The sequence below is a fragment of the Rhinolophus sinicus genome, linkage group LG02, assembly GCF_036562045.2.
Source record: "Rhinolophus sinicus isolate RSC01 linkage group LG02, ASM3656204v1, whole genome shotgun sequence".
NCBI classification, from domain to species: Eukaryota; Metazoa; Chordata; class Mammalia; order Chiroptera; family Rhinolophidae; genus Rhinolophus; species Rhinolophus sinicus.
The window spans coordinates 126,747,558-126,763,861 of NC_133752.1; the positions used below are offsets into that span (position 1 = coordinate 126,747,558).

Genomic DNA, 16,304 nt, shown 5'->3' on the forward strand with positions numbered 1-16,304 from the left:
AAATGAGCTGCCTCTGAATCTTGCTGGCTAGTAAGGACCCTGCTTCCTGCTGACCCTCTTCCCTGCCTCTGGCTTTTTTTTGGATCTGCACACGGCCAATTCTTGGATTCTCTTTAGCCTTGCTCCACCTGCGTGTTACTAGATGCTACCTCATACTAGTCCACCCTCGTGTGTCCTGCTGGCCTGGTTTGCCACCTGTTGCTCCTGTCTTTTCTGGACCTCGTGTCTGCTTCTGCGCATGTGCGCGTTGGCAGCTGGCTCCAGACCGGCCTCACCGTCTCCGGCACCTGCCTAAGCCCTGTGGGATATATTGTTCTAAGTTTCTTCTGAAACATCCTCACTTTGTCTTTTTAGTCTAATTAGTTTTGATGAAGTCTTTTAAAAATGTGTTAAACCCATTCCTGTCACCTTAAAGAGTAAAGACAATGTAATTTAAAGAGAAAAACATATATGGTTTCTTTAAAAGGGCTTTGGTTGTAATATTAGTTTTGTTTTATCCAGTTGCTAATGAAATATGTTGGATTTAAATAAATGGTCCCATTTTTTGTGTGTGTTTTGAAGTATGGGTTTTTAATAGGAAGGTGTGTGTCTGTGCACAATATAACGATATAAGCCATTTCTTTTGCTGTTTCCAAACTGCTTGAACTGGGAGACTAAGTTTGTTGAAGTGTCTGTAAGGTAAGAAAAAAAGATTTGATTAACTACTTTTTAGTAATTTGCCCAACTGTACTGAATTTTTTTCGTCAACTTCAATGTTTTAAAGGGTTTTTGCACAGTGTTAAGATCTTGATTTTATTCTTGATAATTGATAATCCTGAACAAGTGACAAATGATTATATGGCAGTTTTCCCATTTTCATTTACTTTTGATGCAGCAGTATTTGCTCCCTGATGAAAAAGATATTTTAGCATGTGAAATACACTGTCACACAAGCAACATTATATTATTTCTGTTAAGGCAAACTTTCAATTGAATATATTTGCTTGAGTTTATCTCATGTGTAAGATGTTATGCTAAATGATATGTGGTTAAAATCATGAGAAAAACAGTTATTGATCACAAACAATGGACAATCCATATAGCAAGTGAAACATGCCAGTGGGTAAGTACTGAGGAAATTGTATAAGCCAAAGCATGGCACTGGGAATGTGTAGGGTGTGTTTTAGTAGGCAGCAAGTACTCTAGTTCTGGCTTAGGTCTGAAAAAAAAACAAAGAGTATTACTGTGGGAAAGGCATTTTTTTTTTTTTTTAAGATTTTATTGGGGAAGGGGAACAGGACTTTATTGGGGAACAGTGTGTACTTTCAGGACTTTTCTCCAAGTCAAGTCATTGTCCTTTCAATCTTAGTTGTGGAGGGTTCTGTTCAGCTTCAAGTTGTTGTTCTTTCAGTCTTAGTTGTGGAGGGCGCAGCTCAGCTCCAGGTCCAGTTGCTGTTGCTAGTTGCAGGGGGCACAGCCCACCATCCCTTGTGGGAGTCGAACCGGCCACCTTGTGGTTGAGAGGATGAGCTCCAACCAATTGAGCCATCCGGGAGCAGCTCAGCTCTAGGTGCCGTGTTCAATCTTAGTTGCAGGGGGCAGAGCCCACCATCCCTTGCGGGACACGAGGAATTGAACTGGCAACCTTGTGGTTGAGAGCCCACTGGCTCATGTGGGAATTGAACCAGCAGCCTTTGGAGTTAGGAGCATGGAGCTCTAACCGCCTGAGCCACCGGGCCGGCCCGGGAAAGGCATTTTTTAAATAAGTTTAATTCAATAGGTAATGAAGTGCTCATGAACAGATTAGAGAAATGGTCAGAGTTTAGAGCTAGGGATATGAATCTGGCAACAAGTTGCAGAGAACTGGAAAAACAAATAACACAATTTGGTTTGGGCCAAATCAATATTGGAGGAGACAGCAAATAACAGAAAGAATAGTGAGCTAGGTAACTGAATTCAAAGGCTAGCACTATCACTGGCTGAGTAGCTGACATATATAATTTGCATAAAGTGGCCTATTTTAGATGATGTCAGGAACCTTCTGTTTTTTTGAGGACAGAAGTTATTAGAGTGTAAGTATATGTTCTACACCTTAGTAAGTTAATATCAAAGATATTATATATCTGGCGGTCTCATATTATATTCACGGTGGCTAATACTGCAGACTTTGAAATCAGACTTATAGTTTCAAGTCTAGGCTCTTTCACTTACTTAAGAGTAACCTTGAAGAGGTCAAATAAACTATTGTTTTTGCTTTTGTTTTCTCTTCTGTAAAAGGCAGATAGTAGCACTCACTTCCAAGAATTGTCAGGATTAATTAGTATTTGTAAAGTCTTTAGAAGAGTGCCTGGCATGATTCAATAAAGAAAGCTATGTTAATCAATTAAGAAATCTATATTAATCACAGTAAAAGAAATTATAATAATCTATTTTATGCAAATGATTCCTATCACAATTTTAAGTACATTCTTTAAAACATACATTCGTAAAACTTCTGATGTAACAGCCCAGGGAGTCAGTGTTAATCCTGTTAGCAAGCATCAACTTTATGAATGTGATGCTCTCAGATTGATGAAATTGTTCCAGTGCGAGTCCAAAAAGTGAATTCATATCTTCCATGGTGCTTCACCTGGTTATAAATACTAAGTGAATAAGAATGTAGTGAATTCTGTGGAAAACACTTACAACACATGAAATTTTATTTTTAAAATTTAAAACACAAGTATTAGTGCTTCAGAATGGAATAAGTAACAAAAGTATGTAAATGTATCTCTCCATATTGCACTTATTCAAGCAGGAGAGCAGGACACTTTGGTAGATTTGTCAAAATAATTCATATACATTTTATGTGATTTTAATAAATTGTTTAAAATTTGCTCATGCTTTTAAAAATATGAAATATTTCTAACACAAAGAAAATTTGAAAGAATAACATATTTTTGCTCATTACTTAAAACTTTAACAAATCTGTGCTGCCATATATGCTTCAAATTTTAAAACAAAATTTACAAATGCATTTGAAATCCTTGTGGATCCCTGCTGATTCCATGAAAATGCATCTCCCTACCTTCTTTTCTTCTGTATCAGAGGAAACCACAATTCTGGCATCAATACTTATATTCCATTTATGACTATATAGTTCATTCACTATAATGAATGAATCCATAAAAATATGTACTAATTATATTTTTAAAACATTATGTAAGTGGTATATTATAGACATCTTGAAACTAATTTTTCATTATCCTTCTGTTTTTTAAAATCAACCTTATTGGATTATAATTCACATGAAATAAAATGCACTCATTGTATGTATACAATTTAAAGCATTTTGACAATCGCATATACATATGTAAATAACACTCTATTTAAGATATTGAATACATTCATCAGCCCCCAAAAGTTCCCGTTTGCCAGTTGCAGTCAATCCCCATACATACCTCACCCTAGGTAATAACTGATTTGATTTCTATCACAATAGATTAGTTTTACCTGTTCTAGACCTTCATATAAATTGATGTTTACAATAAATATTTCCTTAGGTCTATCTTCTTTCACTCAACCTGATGTTTTTGAGGATTTTCCCTGTTCTTGTATCAATAGTTCATTTTTATTTTATTTCCAAGTTGTATTTCATTGTCCAAATATATCACAACTTACTTATTCATTGCTGTTGATGGGTATTTGGACTTTTTTCATTTTTTGGCTATATTGAATAAAACTGCTAAGAATATATTATTTTAATAATATGGAGATATTTTGAAAATATATTTTAATTTCTCTTGGACAAATGACTAGGAGTCATTCCAACATGACTGTACCATATATTTCCAGTCCAGCTGTTCAAAATCCTTGCCAGGATAACTTGATATTTCTAGTTATTTTAATTTTAATCATTCCATTGGTATAATTATCTCATTCTGATTTTAATTTGCATTTCCTTGATGACTAATGATATTAGCAGCTTTTCAGATATTGGCCATTTGTGTGTGTGTGTGTGTGTGTGTTTATGTATATGTGTGTGTTATTATTCTGTGAATATACATGTATTCCGGATACAAGTCCCAGGATGCAGTGTGAATATTTCCTCCAATTCTCCCAAGCTGTGGCTTGATCTTTCATTTTCTTAACAGTGTCTTTTGAAGAGTAAAAGGTTATATTTTGAGGAAGCACAGTTTATAATTTTTTTCTTTTATATTTCATGTTTTGTACTCTAAGAAATCTTTGCCTATCCCAAGATCATGAGGATTTTCTCTTAATTTTTTTCTATAAGCTTTATACTTCATAGTTTTAGCTTTTACATTTAAATCTGTATTCCATTTCAAGTTAATTTTTATTTGTTATATGAGATACAGATGAAGGTTCATGTTTTTCCAAAGGAACAACCAGTTGTTCTAACACTATTTATTGGAAAGACTGTTATCCCCCACTGAATTGTCTTGTCACTTTTATTCAAAACCTATTGAATCACTATGTGTGAATTTATTTTTTGACTTTCTAGTTTTTCTTTTAATGAGAACTACTATATATCTATAATGTAAATCATTCATCTGTGTTCTATTTATAAATCATTTTGGCTATTCTAGGTCTTTTGTATCATTTTTTAGAAATTATAAAACCAGCTCATTGATTTCTAGAAAAAAAAAGGCCTTATGGGATCAAGATTGATACCCTGTTGAATCTGTCATTCAATATGAAGAGAATCAACATCTTAATAATAATATTTTTTAGTTCATGGACATGCATTTAAAAATTTATTTGGGTCTTCTTTAATTCTTCTCACCAATATCATTTTTAGTATATAAATCTTGCATATATTTTGTTAAATTTATTCTTAAGCATTTTATGTTTATGGTAGTATATAGAAATAAAATTAATTTTTGTATTTTGGTCTTATATCCTGTAACCTTTTTAAAGCTACTTATTATACCTAGCAGTTTTTTTCTTTGGTACCTTTCTCAGTAATTTCTTCATACATGATTATACCCTCTGCTCATATAGACAGTTTTGTTCCTTCTTTTACAAACTATTCTTTTTATTTCATTTTCTTGCCTTACTGTAATGGCTAGGAACACCAGCATAATGTTAAATAGAAAAGTGGGCATTTTTGTCTTTTTCTTAATCTTATGGTGAATACCTTTAATATTTCACCATCAAGTATGGTATTAGCACTAGCTTTTTTTGTAGTTGCCCTTGATTAGATTTAGAAGGTACTTTCAGCACTGAATATTTCGTTCTTTTATTTTGGCTTGCATTACTTCTGAATAGAAGCCAAAATAGTTTCTTATCTTTGAACCCCTGAACAGGTCTCTATTTTCTTTGTTGGTTTTACATTTTTTAACTTTATCATTGACATTCAGTAAGTTGATGATGACACGCAGCTTCTACCCATACTAAATGGGGTGTTGGACACAGCAGTTAAGCTTTCATTGTATTTTTTTGTAATATGGGACGCTACAGATTTTTAAGGATTTTATAAGTATTAATCAAGATGATGAACATAAAACTATTCTAAAAAGTTTATCATTTACTAAAATGACTTCCCAGTCCAAGAATACTTTGAGTGAAAACTAAAACAATTTAAAAGTTTGTGACTCTAGAAACATAATCTTGTTAACAGGAAGGAATAATGTGTTTGTTACCTTCTACTAAGTTACAGTTCTATTTTCAAATGACTGTATTGCAGACACTGATTCAGGATGTCCTGTTGAAAAGCCTGAAATAAAAATTTTCTTCACTTATTTTCTAAACCACATTTTATATTATTTGTGTACATGTCCGTCTACTCAGTTTAGTCCACAAATTCCTTGAGAATCCTATTAATTATTCATAAAAAGTAGCAATGGTCTCCTTTAGCAGAAGTCAATGTAACTGCCACAATTTTCTCTTCAATCCATAGATTTGAAACAGACATACAAATATAGCATGAAACATTACAAAATACAATACAATCCTAAAATGGGATACATTATTTTACTGATAAATATTACACAATGACCAGCTTGGGTAAAAGATTACCTTAACCTTGTAGAATTCTTTGTACTTTTTGAAACACATTCATATATGTAATCTAATCTCTTCCCCAGAATATCTTCATGAGCTGGTGAGCATAGGAGTCTTGATTCCACAAAGAAACTCTATGCATATTTGCGAAGTCATTTACCACAAAATATTACTTATCCTAAGAAGACAAGCTGTTTTGCAAAGACTATGCCTTATAAACTGTTTTTAAAAAAACCTTTACTTTTAATATCATGCAATTGAGAATTTCTGATCATTTTGTATTCTAGGCTTCATCAAAAATTTCACTGAGTTTTTTTTAAAAGCTGACCCACAAAAATGAACTTACTGCATTAATGTCATGGACTGATAGAATACTTTGCTGAGCTTAAATTCCATTTTAAACAATCTATTGTTTGGTACCAGATAGAGAGTGAATCACCATCTCCTTTATAAAGAGAGCAAGGCTTAATAAGCTTGTTTTCAAAAGACTTATTATACATTTCACCTACAAACTGAAAGAAGAAAATTATGCACTTTAAAGCTGGATGAAAGTAGAGGTGATACCCACAGCTGCTCTCCTCTCTGGCAAACCATTCTGAGAGGCTCCAGTTTCATTTGGTTCAGATGAAACACATGTTGCTCATTTATTGTACATGTGCTTCAATGTATTTTGACAAACCTGATCTAAAAATGTTACAGATGTTCCTCATTATTTTAATTTGCACTTAGTAGCCACCAATGGAACTTGGATATACATTAGCCCTTTCACGGCATAATTAAGAGAAAATTTAGCTATGGTTAATATATGAGTTTCAATTCAATTTCAGTTACAATTTTTGTGAGGTAGTGAGCTGCACACATTTAACAGGTGCTCTGTTATAATTTTTTTCTGATAAGGAAGCCAGATCTTTTTAAACATGTTTCAAATAATTTCAGGTGGACACAAACTTATTCTAATCCTAATGTCTTTCATAGATTTGCTATTCAATGTATGACCTGAGATCAGGTTGCAATGTTATAACTTGTGTACTTACTAGACATGAAGAATCTCCGGTCCTTCCCTAGACCTACTGAAGCAGAATCTGCTTTTTTAACACAATCCCCAGGTGATCTGTATGCAGTTTGATAAGCACTGTTTTAGAGGAGACCTTATATTAAAACTCTGTATTATACGCACATATGTATACACATATGTGTCAAACCTGATACTCTGTTGTACGCTTCTGTTTTATAAAGATATTATGGAAAATGGACTGGCCTGTAGATTGAACAATTTATTTTCTTGTCATTTAATTCATTAAAAAGTAACCTCACCAATACTTTTCACAGGTTGTTATCTATCTTCCATGAGTACAAAAACCTACATTCATAAGTACTAGCTTGCCACACATTATCACTGATTGACACATAAAGCAAACTGAAGAACTTCTGACTCCAACTTGAATCTTTTAGAGTTCTCAGCACATCTTATTGTTTTTTGTAACTTTCTATAGGGTAAACTTGTTCACTGGAATAGTAATAGGTTATATTTATTTATACTTTCTTGGATGCAGGACTGCTTGCAAGACTACAGGATTTAATTTTTTGGATAATAAATTTGATTTTAAAATTACTATCTATGGGTATCATAGAAATGATTATACCTTTATTATTTATACTATTTTATATTATTATACTGTACTTATATATAACATACTTCATTATATTATAATTATCAATTATATCCTAATATGTGATACAAAATCAAATTTATATTTATAAAGACCTCTGAAATCATGCTTCAAAGTAACTTAATTGCTTAAAATTCAATTTTATTGGCCATTACATTTTTCTATATTTATATTCCAGCAGAAAGTTGTGTAAGGTATAATTCTTATCATAGAAGAAATAGAATAATTAATATTACTGTGTTTTATGACTCTTAATTGAAATCTGTGACAAAATAATACCACATAGTTCAAAAGTTACTTAGTACATTGTTACTGTCTAACAAAAAGGAGGTTGAAATATTTTCTTTGTAAAAAAATCTCTAATTTGCTATAACCTGGTTAATTGCTTTGTTTCAGGATTACCAAATATACTCAATAATCAACCTAGAGAAATGAAATAAAGACCATTTTTTTTGTGATCTATTAGGATGTCTCTGTTGGCACCACAGCAACACATCATTAGTTTACAAGCTTGAAACACATTACATGGTTTTATTCTTGTTTTTTAATACATTTCTGCTGAAGAAATTATTAATATTAGTTTGAATATATATCTCAGGACAAATACTCTGATACATTTAACTCTGTATTTACCTATACAATATAGTGGTACAGCTTGTGCCTGAAAATGTACAAATGGAGACAGACTAGAAAAGCACTCTATTGCTTCAGATGAGCAATTGCACTGCTTAATGTTTCTTTGTTTTTTTCAAACTAGAGATCACAATGCAATTTAAATAGCCCTAAGTGTCCCCAAAGAGCTACTGTGTGTTGTATAAAGGCTAAGTAATCCCTGCAGTGTCAGAGGTTACTGTTCAGCTGTTCGAGATCACGAGATGATATCTCAGCACTCATAAAACAGAGGATTCAAAACACAGGGGCATACGTGGAAGTCAGATCATTATGACAGTCCTGGAAGTTATCCACAAGAAACGTCAACACCCTGGAGGCCAAAATAACACTACTGAATCAACATTTGCAACTTTTGTTCAAGACTAAATTCAATACATAGGGAAAATTCACATTGAAACAATGCTAATATAACAATAATTTTATATTTGGCTCATTACCCAAATATGGAAGACATCAAAAATCTCTGGGATATCTTTTCTTAAATATTTTAGATGCATAATGTTTACTCTGTACAAAACAAATAACTATCCTGAATTAGGTATTTATTGGAACTATTCATAAAATGTCAATACATTTAGTATAAGGCACAGTAAGGGAAACATAGAGATTTCTTTAAGGTTACACATTTCAATTCAGAAGAATAAGGGGTTAATTTTGGCTCCTGGGATTTGAAAATATCTTCCAGTTGTAATCTTTGGTCTGAATATTTATTTACATGGTGGTCTCTTCCCATTCAAGCTCAACATCACCTATAACATAAAGTAACATGTCACAAGAGAGAATTGAACTTAACAGTTCAAAAGATTTGAATGTTTCATGGCAAAAATATAGTGCAGATAGAAAGGTTATTACCATGTTTCCCCAAAAATGAGACCGGGTCTTACATTAAGTTTTGCTCCAAAAGATTCATTAGGGTTTATGTTCAGGGGATGTCCTCCTGAAAAATCATCCTAGGGCTTATTTTCCGGTTAGGTCTTATTTTCGGGGAAACATGGTATCCTAACTTGGATTAGGAATGAAAAAAATTGATAAGTGCACTAACCAAGCTTCTAAAACATTTTCAACATATGGTTATTATTAAATTAGTACTTTTACTATAGGTGGTAAACTAGTAAATTGTGTACACATTGCCTGTATTCACCTTCCATGGCATCCAAAGAGTCCATCTTCTGAAGTGCTGAATAGTTAACAAAACAGATGGGCTGATTACTTCCTTTACTTGATAAGAGATCCAGAATGCACTGGTGTAAAAAGATATATTGTGCCTACACATAAAAGAAAGAGTGGTTAAATAAATGGATGGGATGGAGATTTTTCTTATAAGGGGAGTTATAGTGTTAGAGTGAAAAGTAACATTGAATTCAACAAATCTTAAATAGCTAAGTTAGAGGCACAGAATTTACCATGTATGTAAATGATTTTCTACCATCTCAAACAAAAGGTTCTCCAAATGCCTGTAGCTTCTTATAGCTTCAAGTATTTAAAAAATATATACCTATTACTAAATACCAAGTGTTAATATGTTCTTTCTTGCTATGATTATAAAAAAGGGGGTCAAATTAGATTATTTATCTTTTAGAAGTTTCCTTTTTCCTGTTAGGTCTAATTGAATAAGTTTTCTTATAATTTTCTTGTTAGAATGCAGATGCTAAATTTACTTTCAAAATCTGTGAATGAGCATATTCACATACCATTAGCACATTTAAAATATGTTTAACAATTCTGTTAATTATCTGACATTTGGCTTACTTAATGTATCTAAAGTATCAGTCTGTATTTGTAAATACAAGGCAGTTGACCATTGAAATGTCCAAATATCCAGATGCTGGATAAGAACTCCTAACATTTCATCTGAATGTTTGGGCTAAATTCAGTACCATCTGGATTCAATATAATTCAGTAACCTGTTAGCATTTCTGAATTTGGATTTTTCCCAAAGGTAGTTAAGGTTGCAGTCATAGAAAATCACCTTCACTTTTACATAGAAAACAGATCTAACATTAAAGGAAGATAACTGAATATTTAAGAAACATAAATATACAAAGGGACAGTTGTTTGATACAAATATCAAAGGGACAATTGATTCACATAGAATGTCCTCTAAAGTGACCACCTTAAGAGGTCATATTTGTTTCTATTGCTACTATAACACAAAACCTTTTTGGAACCCCTTATTGAAATTGTCTTCAGAAATTGTTGGTCATTATTAGGAATATCTACTTCTTCATGGAGTACAAAATGTTTCCACAAACATCTCATCGCTGGAATTTATGAGGACAGAACTCTCTTCTTCACTGCTGAATCCCCACTGCCTATAATAGTGCCTAGCATGTTTAGTTGCATAATAAATGTTTGTTGGCTTAGTCTCATTTAATTCTCACTGCTAGCCAATTTTTACCATTAAAGGACAGATTTCATTTGGAGAATACCCAGCAGTCATTAGGAATCAAGCTTTGTAAGTGAGGTGGATGATCAAGTTACGTAATTCAATTTTGGTAAGATATGAAGTGTTGCTGTAAAGTAATGAAAATTCTATTGAAATTGCTAGTAAATTATTTCTTAAGTTAATTCCAAGAGTATTTTCAAGCATACACCACACAAGGAATAACATTATTGGCAGAAATACATTGACACAATGTAATTTCTTTGAAAACAACAATCATTTCGCTGTAAAAGTTCTGGTATTTCTTTAAAAATCGCATTTGAATTTGAAGTCACATTTGGTATGTGAAGCTTCTGTCTCCATCTCATCTTTTCCACCACAAAGAATGATGGGTGGTAACTCCTCCGGCAAGGAAGGCTGAGTAACATCGGGAAGTATTGCATTTCCCAAGATCCCTCTGCCATGGTGTGTTATTGCCAAAGAGACAGTGAGGCTGCCGTTCCAGTTTCTTCCCTAGATACTTATGTTACCTGAAGAATTAAACTTTTTGATGTTCAGTTTCCTCATTGGGGGATCATAAAACCTACATGGTAAGATTTAGAGGACTTAACATATGTAAAGTGCCTGACAAAAAACTAGGCACCCAAAATATATTAGTTAATGTTTTCCTTTTACCTTAGGAATTCACATCAGTAAATTTCCCCGAGAACCAGAGCAGGAAAGGGGCTCATCCAGATTAACTTGTTATTTGAGGCACCAGCAGTGTCTCAGTATGTCACAGCAGAGTATTCCTTCAGAAAGTCCTTTCAATTCTCTTGGGGCTGCTATGAACTGTTTTTGGTAGACAGTGAAAGATAAAGCTCTCTCCTGGGTCTGGGCCATTGCCCCATTGACCCGATATTTTGCTGAGGGTCCCACCTCCCATCCCTGCCCATGGCTACTGTAATATGTGCTGAGTCGTGGGCATTTTTCATAGAAACTGAATCACTCCCCAGTACAATAGAAGAAAGTAAGAAACCACTTGTGGGGGCAGAGCCCCAGAAAGTAGTTTACAGGCTCTCGGCCTCACGTGGAGGGGTGCTGGCTCAGGTAGTAGATGGCCATCAGCTGGGGCTGGTTGGCCGTCAGCTGTAGCCATTGAGCCATTAGCCACTAATATAACTGCTGCGGCTACGAAGGAGAGCCGAGGAGAGTGGAGGAGAGTGAAAGAGAGTCGTCGGTGGGTTGCAGACAAAACGGACAGCAGGTCGCACGTCCAGTGAACCCAGCCTCCAGTGAGACCGTAGTGGTATGACTCCCCTACCTATGGCTCCGTGGGTGTTCCTTTTTGGCCTCACCATGTCCTGCGTTATGTGGGGAGCGGGACCAGAGACCCTGCAGGCCTCCCCGCACGACACCACTCTTGTGCAAGACAACACTGGTTTGTAAGGACAGGAGCCAAGGTGGTCATTTTCGTTGTTTGTTTTGTTTTTTTCTTCACAGAGTAAAGACAATAAAGGGCAAAATTCTTGGGAATGTAGTTGGGTGAAAGAGAGAGAGAGCTTTGAAGTTCCAGCTTTTCAGCAAGGAACGAACCCGGCAGAACCTCGTCAGACATTTATTGCACGCTGGGCGATTACTGCATGCTTGGTACTTGAGATACTTTCTCTTATTTAACACTGACAACAAACTTGTGAAAAGTACACCACAGCTGTTTTCAAAAAGAGAATTAGCTCAGAGAGGTTAATAAAACAGAATCACACAGCCAGCAATTAGCAGGGCTGGATTCTGAATTCAGTTCTCTGACTTCAAAATTCAAGCTCTTTCCATTCTTCTACCCAACTGCAACATTTTTTTTCTAGCTGGTGAAACAAGTATAATGCCTGAAGTTTATAGCATATATTGAGTACTACAGCATATATTGAGTATTAGTAGGCATTCTTGAACACACTCTAGACATAGTTCAGTTCCACAAAGTTGCCAAAATGTTTTCAACTGTTATTATTTGAAGATTGACTCTAGACTCTAGAAGCAAACAATATCTCAGTCAGTCCTACCCTCGATTCTCTCCAAGAGAGCCAACCAATTTTGATCAGTGTCGAGAGCAATGATCACCAGCACATATGTGTACATGCAAGCACATGGGAGGAAACTTTCAGCTTTCTATTTATCCTTATTGTTAATTAAACGTAAGAAAAAAATGAGTTTTAATAATGGTTAATAGTTGGATTGGTATTGGAGCTCTTATAAGACACCTAGATAACAATCAGCTACATCATTTGTGGGGTCCACCACAAAAATGAAAATGTGAACTCTTCTCTTCAAAAATTATGAAAGATATTCAAGACAGTGACAGCAAACCAGCCAAGTGCAAAGTCCTTTTGAGCTGTGAGACTGCACACATCGCACACCCAAGAAGCCAACCCTGGTCACAAGTCATATTCAATTTCTGAAGTACACTGAGGGAAGAATAATCCTTCATTCATTTGTTTCCTTTCAGCATATAAGGGAATGCATGTGGATTGCATTACCTAGTTTACCTACCCATCGTAGAATTGACGTGGCTTAAAAAGATTCCTACAAAGAGATTATGCTTTGAAGATAATATTTATCATGCAAGCCCAAATGAATGTCAAGATAATGGCAGGGTTGACATTCTTTGTACTACTAGAATAATCTTGTAGCATGCCAGATTACTTTAAAGAAAAATTAAACTATTTAAAATATGTGTTTTAAACCACTACCACAACAGAATCATCCTTGGCTAAGTATATATTTTATCTTTTAAAAATACCTAATGATAACATGAAGCCATCGCAATTAGCTAGATTTTCAATTATCTGATATGATTATCTGATATATATGTTATGTTTTTCCAATTTTTTATTGTGCACATGTTTAATAATCTACATAACTGTACAATGTACATATTAAAAATAAATACATATATATTGGAGTTGAATGATCAAACATTTTTCCTGCAAGGGATGTGCAATCCAAAAAGTCTGGATGTCTCTGGTCTAGAGCGACATCTTCCTAAGAACATTAATGTTCCATGAAATGGCATTATAGGTCCTGGAGTCAAAAAGGGCTCAAAGATTTCACACCATATAGGTGTGGGAAATGTTGCCCACGAGGGTTCTGGATTTGTAACTGTCAATGTACATTAGTATAGAGGCTCTAAGAAATTCTAAGAAAATCAGTTTAACATCTTTCTCAAATTTATTTTAGCAAAGAATCTGTTTTCTCACACCTTTAATAACTGTAATGTCACGCGTGTTTTCTAGGATGTACCCTGGAAAATACTGTTCAAGCAGATCTGTATATGTACTGTGAGAACATCTCTATGTGTATAGTATACAAATCCTAATCCAAAGATACAGACAGGAACATACAGACAGACTTGGGTTTGCATTTTGGCTCTGACAGTTAAAAGTATAACCTTGGAATATCACTTCACTACTTGGAACATCTGCTTTCTTATTTGTAAAGCAGAGTCAATAATACTTAGTCTGTTGGTTCATTTTATTCCATCTACTTTACAAATGAAGGATTAAATAAAATAATACATATACAGAATCTAGTATAGCACTTAGACCCTACCAGACACTCAATAGAGGTTTTTCAGTTTCATTAACATTATACTATATGATTTTTTTAATGAAGAAAAATCTATATATTGTGGAAATATTTTTACTTCCAAACTAAAACAATCAAACAAAAAACTTCCAGTTAATATATACTATAAAAATTATTATTAAAGATAAATATGGACAAGTGACATACACAGAACCTCATAACAGGTAACATTTTAAACTGTTTCCCTATTACAACTTTTAGCATGTTTACAAAAGAGATTGATTTGATTCATTTCCTAAGCTCCCCAAACTTGTTAAATGCTAAAAACAAATCAATTTGTTGAATTATTTTCTACACGCCTATCAGGATAAACAAGTTAGGATGAGCAGTCAAGTAACAATGTTGAAGGGTGACTGTGGCATGTGGGCTTTAGTTCTCCGATAATCTCTATCAGCTGCCCTCCCGAAGACCCCACCCCCACCCCCAAGCAGGTTTATAATGTAGGAAAAGAGAGTGTTTGCTATTTAAATACAGATTCAAATACATGTTCAACCAGATCATTGCCACTAAGATCCCCCCAGGTAGAAACTGTAGAGCTGACACTACAGGCAGTTTAGATATCTTACCAGGTTCTGTACCATGCACATTCTTTCACTTCTCAGTTCAGCTACCAGTCCATATATATCCACAAAATCATGATCATTTATATGTTGTGTTAAGTGGTCCAGAGCAATAAAAACTCCAGTTCTTCCAACTCCAGCACTGCAGCAAGAGTGAAATTACAGGAAAATTATTCAGCAAAAGGTTGTTCATGTTTACCGTGATGAAGAAAATGAGCTATGATAGTGGTAAATTCTAAACAGTTCTTTTTTTTATTTGGAAGAAGATTTTCTCAGAGTTTCTTTGGATTTATATCGTTACCAAGACTGTTTAGACAGGGCAAGATGATTATCTTTAATACTTTATGAAATATTTGAGTTTTTTAAAAAACAAGTTCAACTTTCCCTCTTCATTCCTAATATTTTAGGGGTTGTAGTTGGAAAAGTATGGAAAAGATTTTTAAAAATTGTTGAAAATTCTTAAAACCAGAAACTTTGTATTGAACACATTTTTGGTTACCACAGAAATGCTAAACATTAAAAATGTCAAATGTTTAACCCATAGAGCATTTCCTCTGCACTATATTGAAAAATAGTTTCTCATATGTTCTCATTTTTTTCCCCTGTAGAATTTTACTTCCTATAGATAAGAAAATTGAGAAATGATTTCCTTTTAAGAAATCAGTTCAATATCTAAGGACAGGTATGTGCTCCACAGAAACTGTTAATTGATAAACCTGACAAGATTTACTCAGAAACTCCCATTAAAAAGACAAGACTCTTGGGTATTTAAATGGTTACTATAGGAAGTAAACCTGAAAAGTAAAAAAAAAAAAAAAAAAAAAAAAAAAAAACATTTGAAAGGTCACCTAGTCTTATGTTACTTTGAACAACATGAAACTGCCCTTTTTGTAGGTAAGAAATAGTGTGTCATTAATTTCCTGTGATTTCATCGAAGAAATAGTGAGCATTACAGCATAAATCCTATTATGGTAACTACATAAACACATACTCGTATGCCGGAACACAGTCATCAGTCATTACATCATTCAATATATTTTGAAGGTCAGACACTGTCCCAGGCATCTGGGGAATAGCAGTAAACCATACAAAGCCCCTGCAACTGTGAAGCTTGCATTCTAGAGGGAGAGGAATACAAATAAACATGCATAGAATGTGCCCTGTGGTAGTAAGCGCTATGAAATTGGATAAATCAGGTTAAGGAGATAGAGGGTGATAGGATAGGAGAGGGTCATCAGAGAATGCGTCTCAGATAATGTAATATTTGAAAAGAAACATGAATAAGGTTAGGAAACGCACCGCGTGGGTACCTGGGAGAAGAGGAGCAAGGCAGCCAGAGGGAGCAGAAGAACAGTTCTGAGTGCGAGCGCATGCTGCGTGTTTGAAGAAGAGCAAGGAGACCAGGGAGAGGAGGGTGCA

The 16,304-nt window shown here is 34.3% G+C and overlaps 1 protein-coding gene and 1 long non-coding RNA gene across 3 annotated transcripts in view; one reads left to right on the top strand and one right to left on the bottom strand.

The window, feature by feature from the left end:
* The window catches only part of LOC109457983 (uncharacterized), a 33,258-nt gene that overhangs the window by 15,750 nt on the left and 1,204 nt on the right, over window positions 1-16,304 (top strand). The window lies entirely within an intron of this gene.
* Window positions 8,846-16,304, bottom strand: part of PTPRQ (protein tyrosine phosphatase receptor type Q) — a 195,779-nt gene continuing 188,320 nt past the window's right edge. For both annotated transcript variants that reach the window (XM_074325367.1, XM_074325366.1), the window contains 3 exons: window positions 14,892-15,027; window positions 9,466-9,589; window positions 8,846-9,073 (listed from right to left, as the gene is read on the bottom strand). In XM_074325367.1, the coding sequence (XP_074181468.1) occupies window positions 9,036-9,073; window positions 9,466-9,589; window positions 14,892-15,027 (298 nt within the window). In that variant the 3' untranslated portion in view covers window positions 8,846-9,035. The remainder of the gene's footprint in view (window positions 9,074-9,465; window positions 9,590-14,891; window positions 15,028-16,304) is intronic.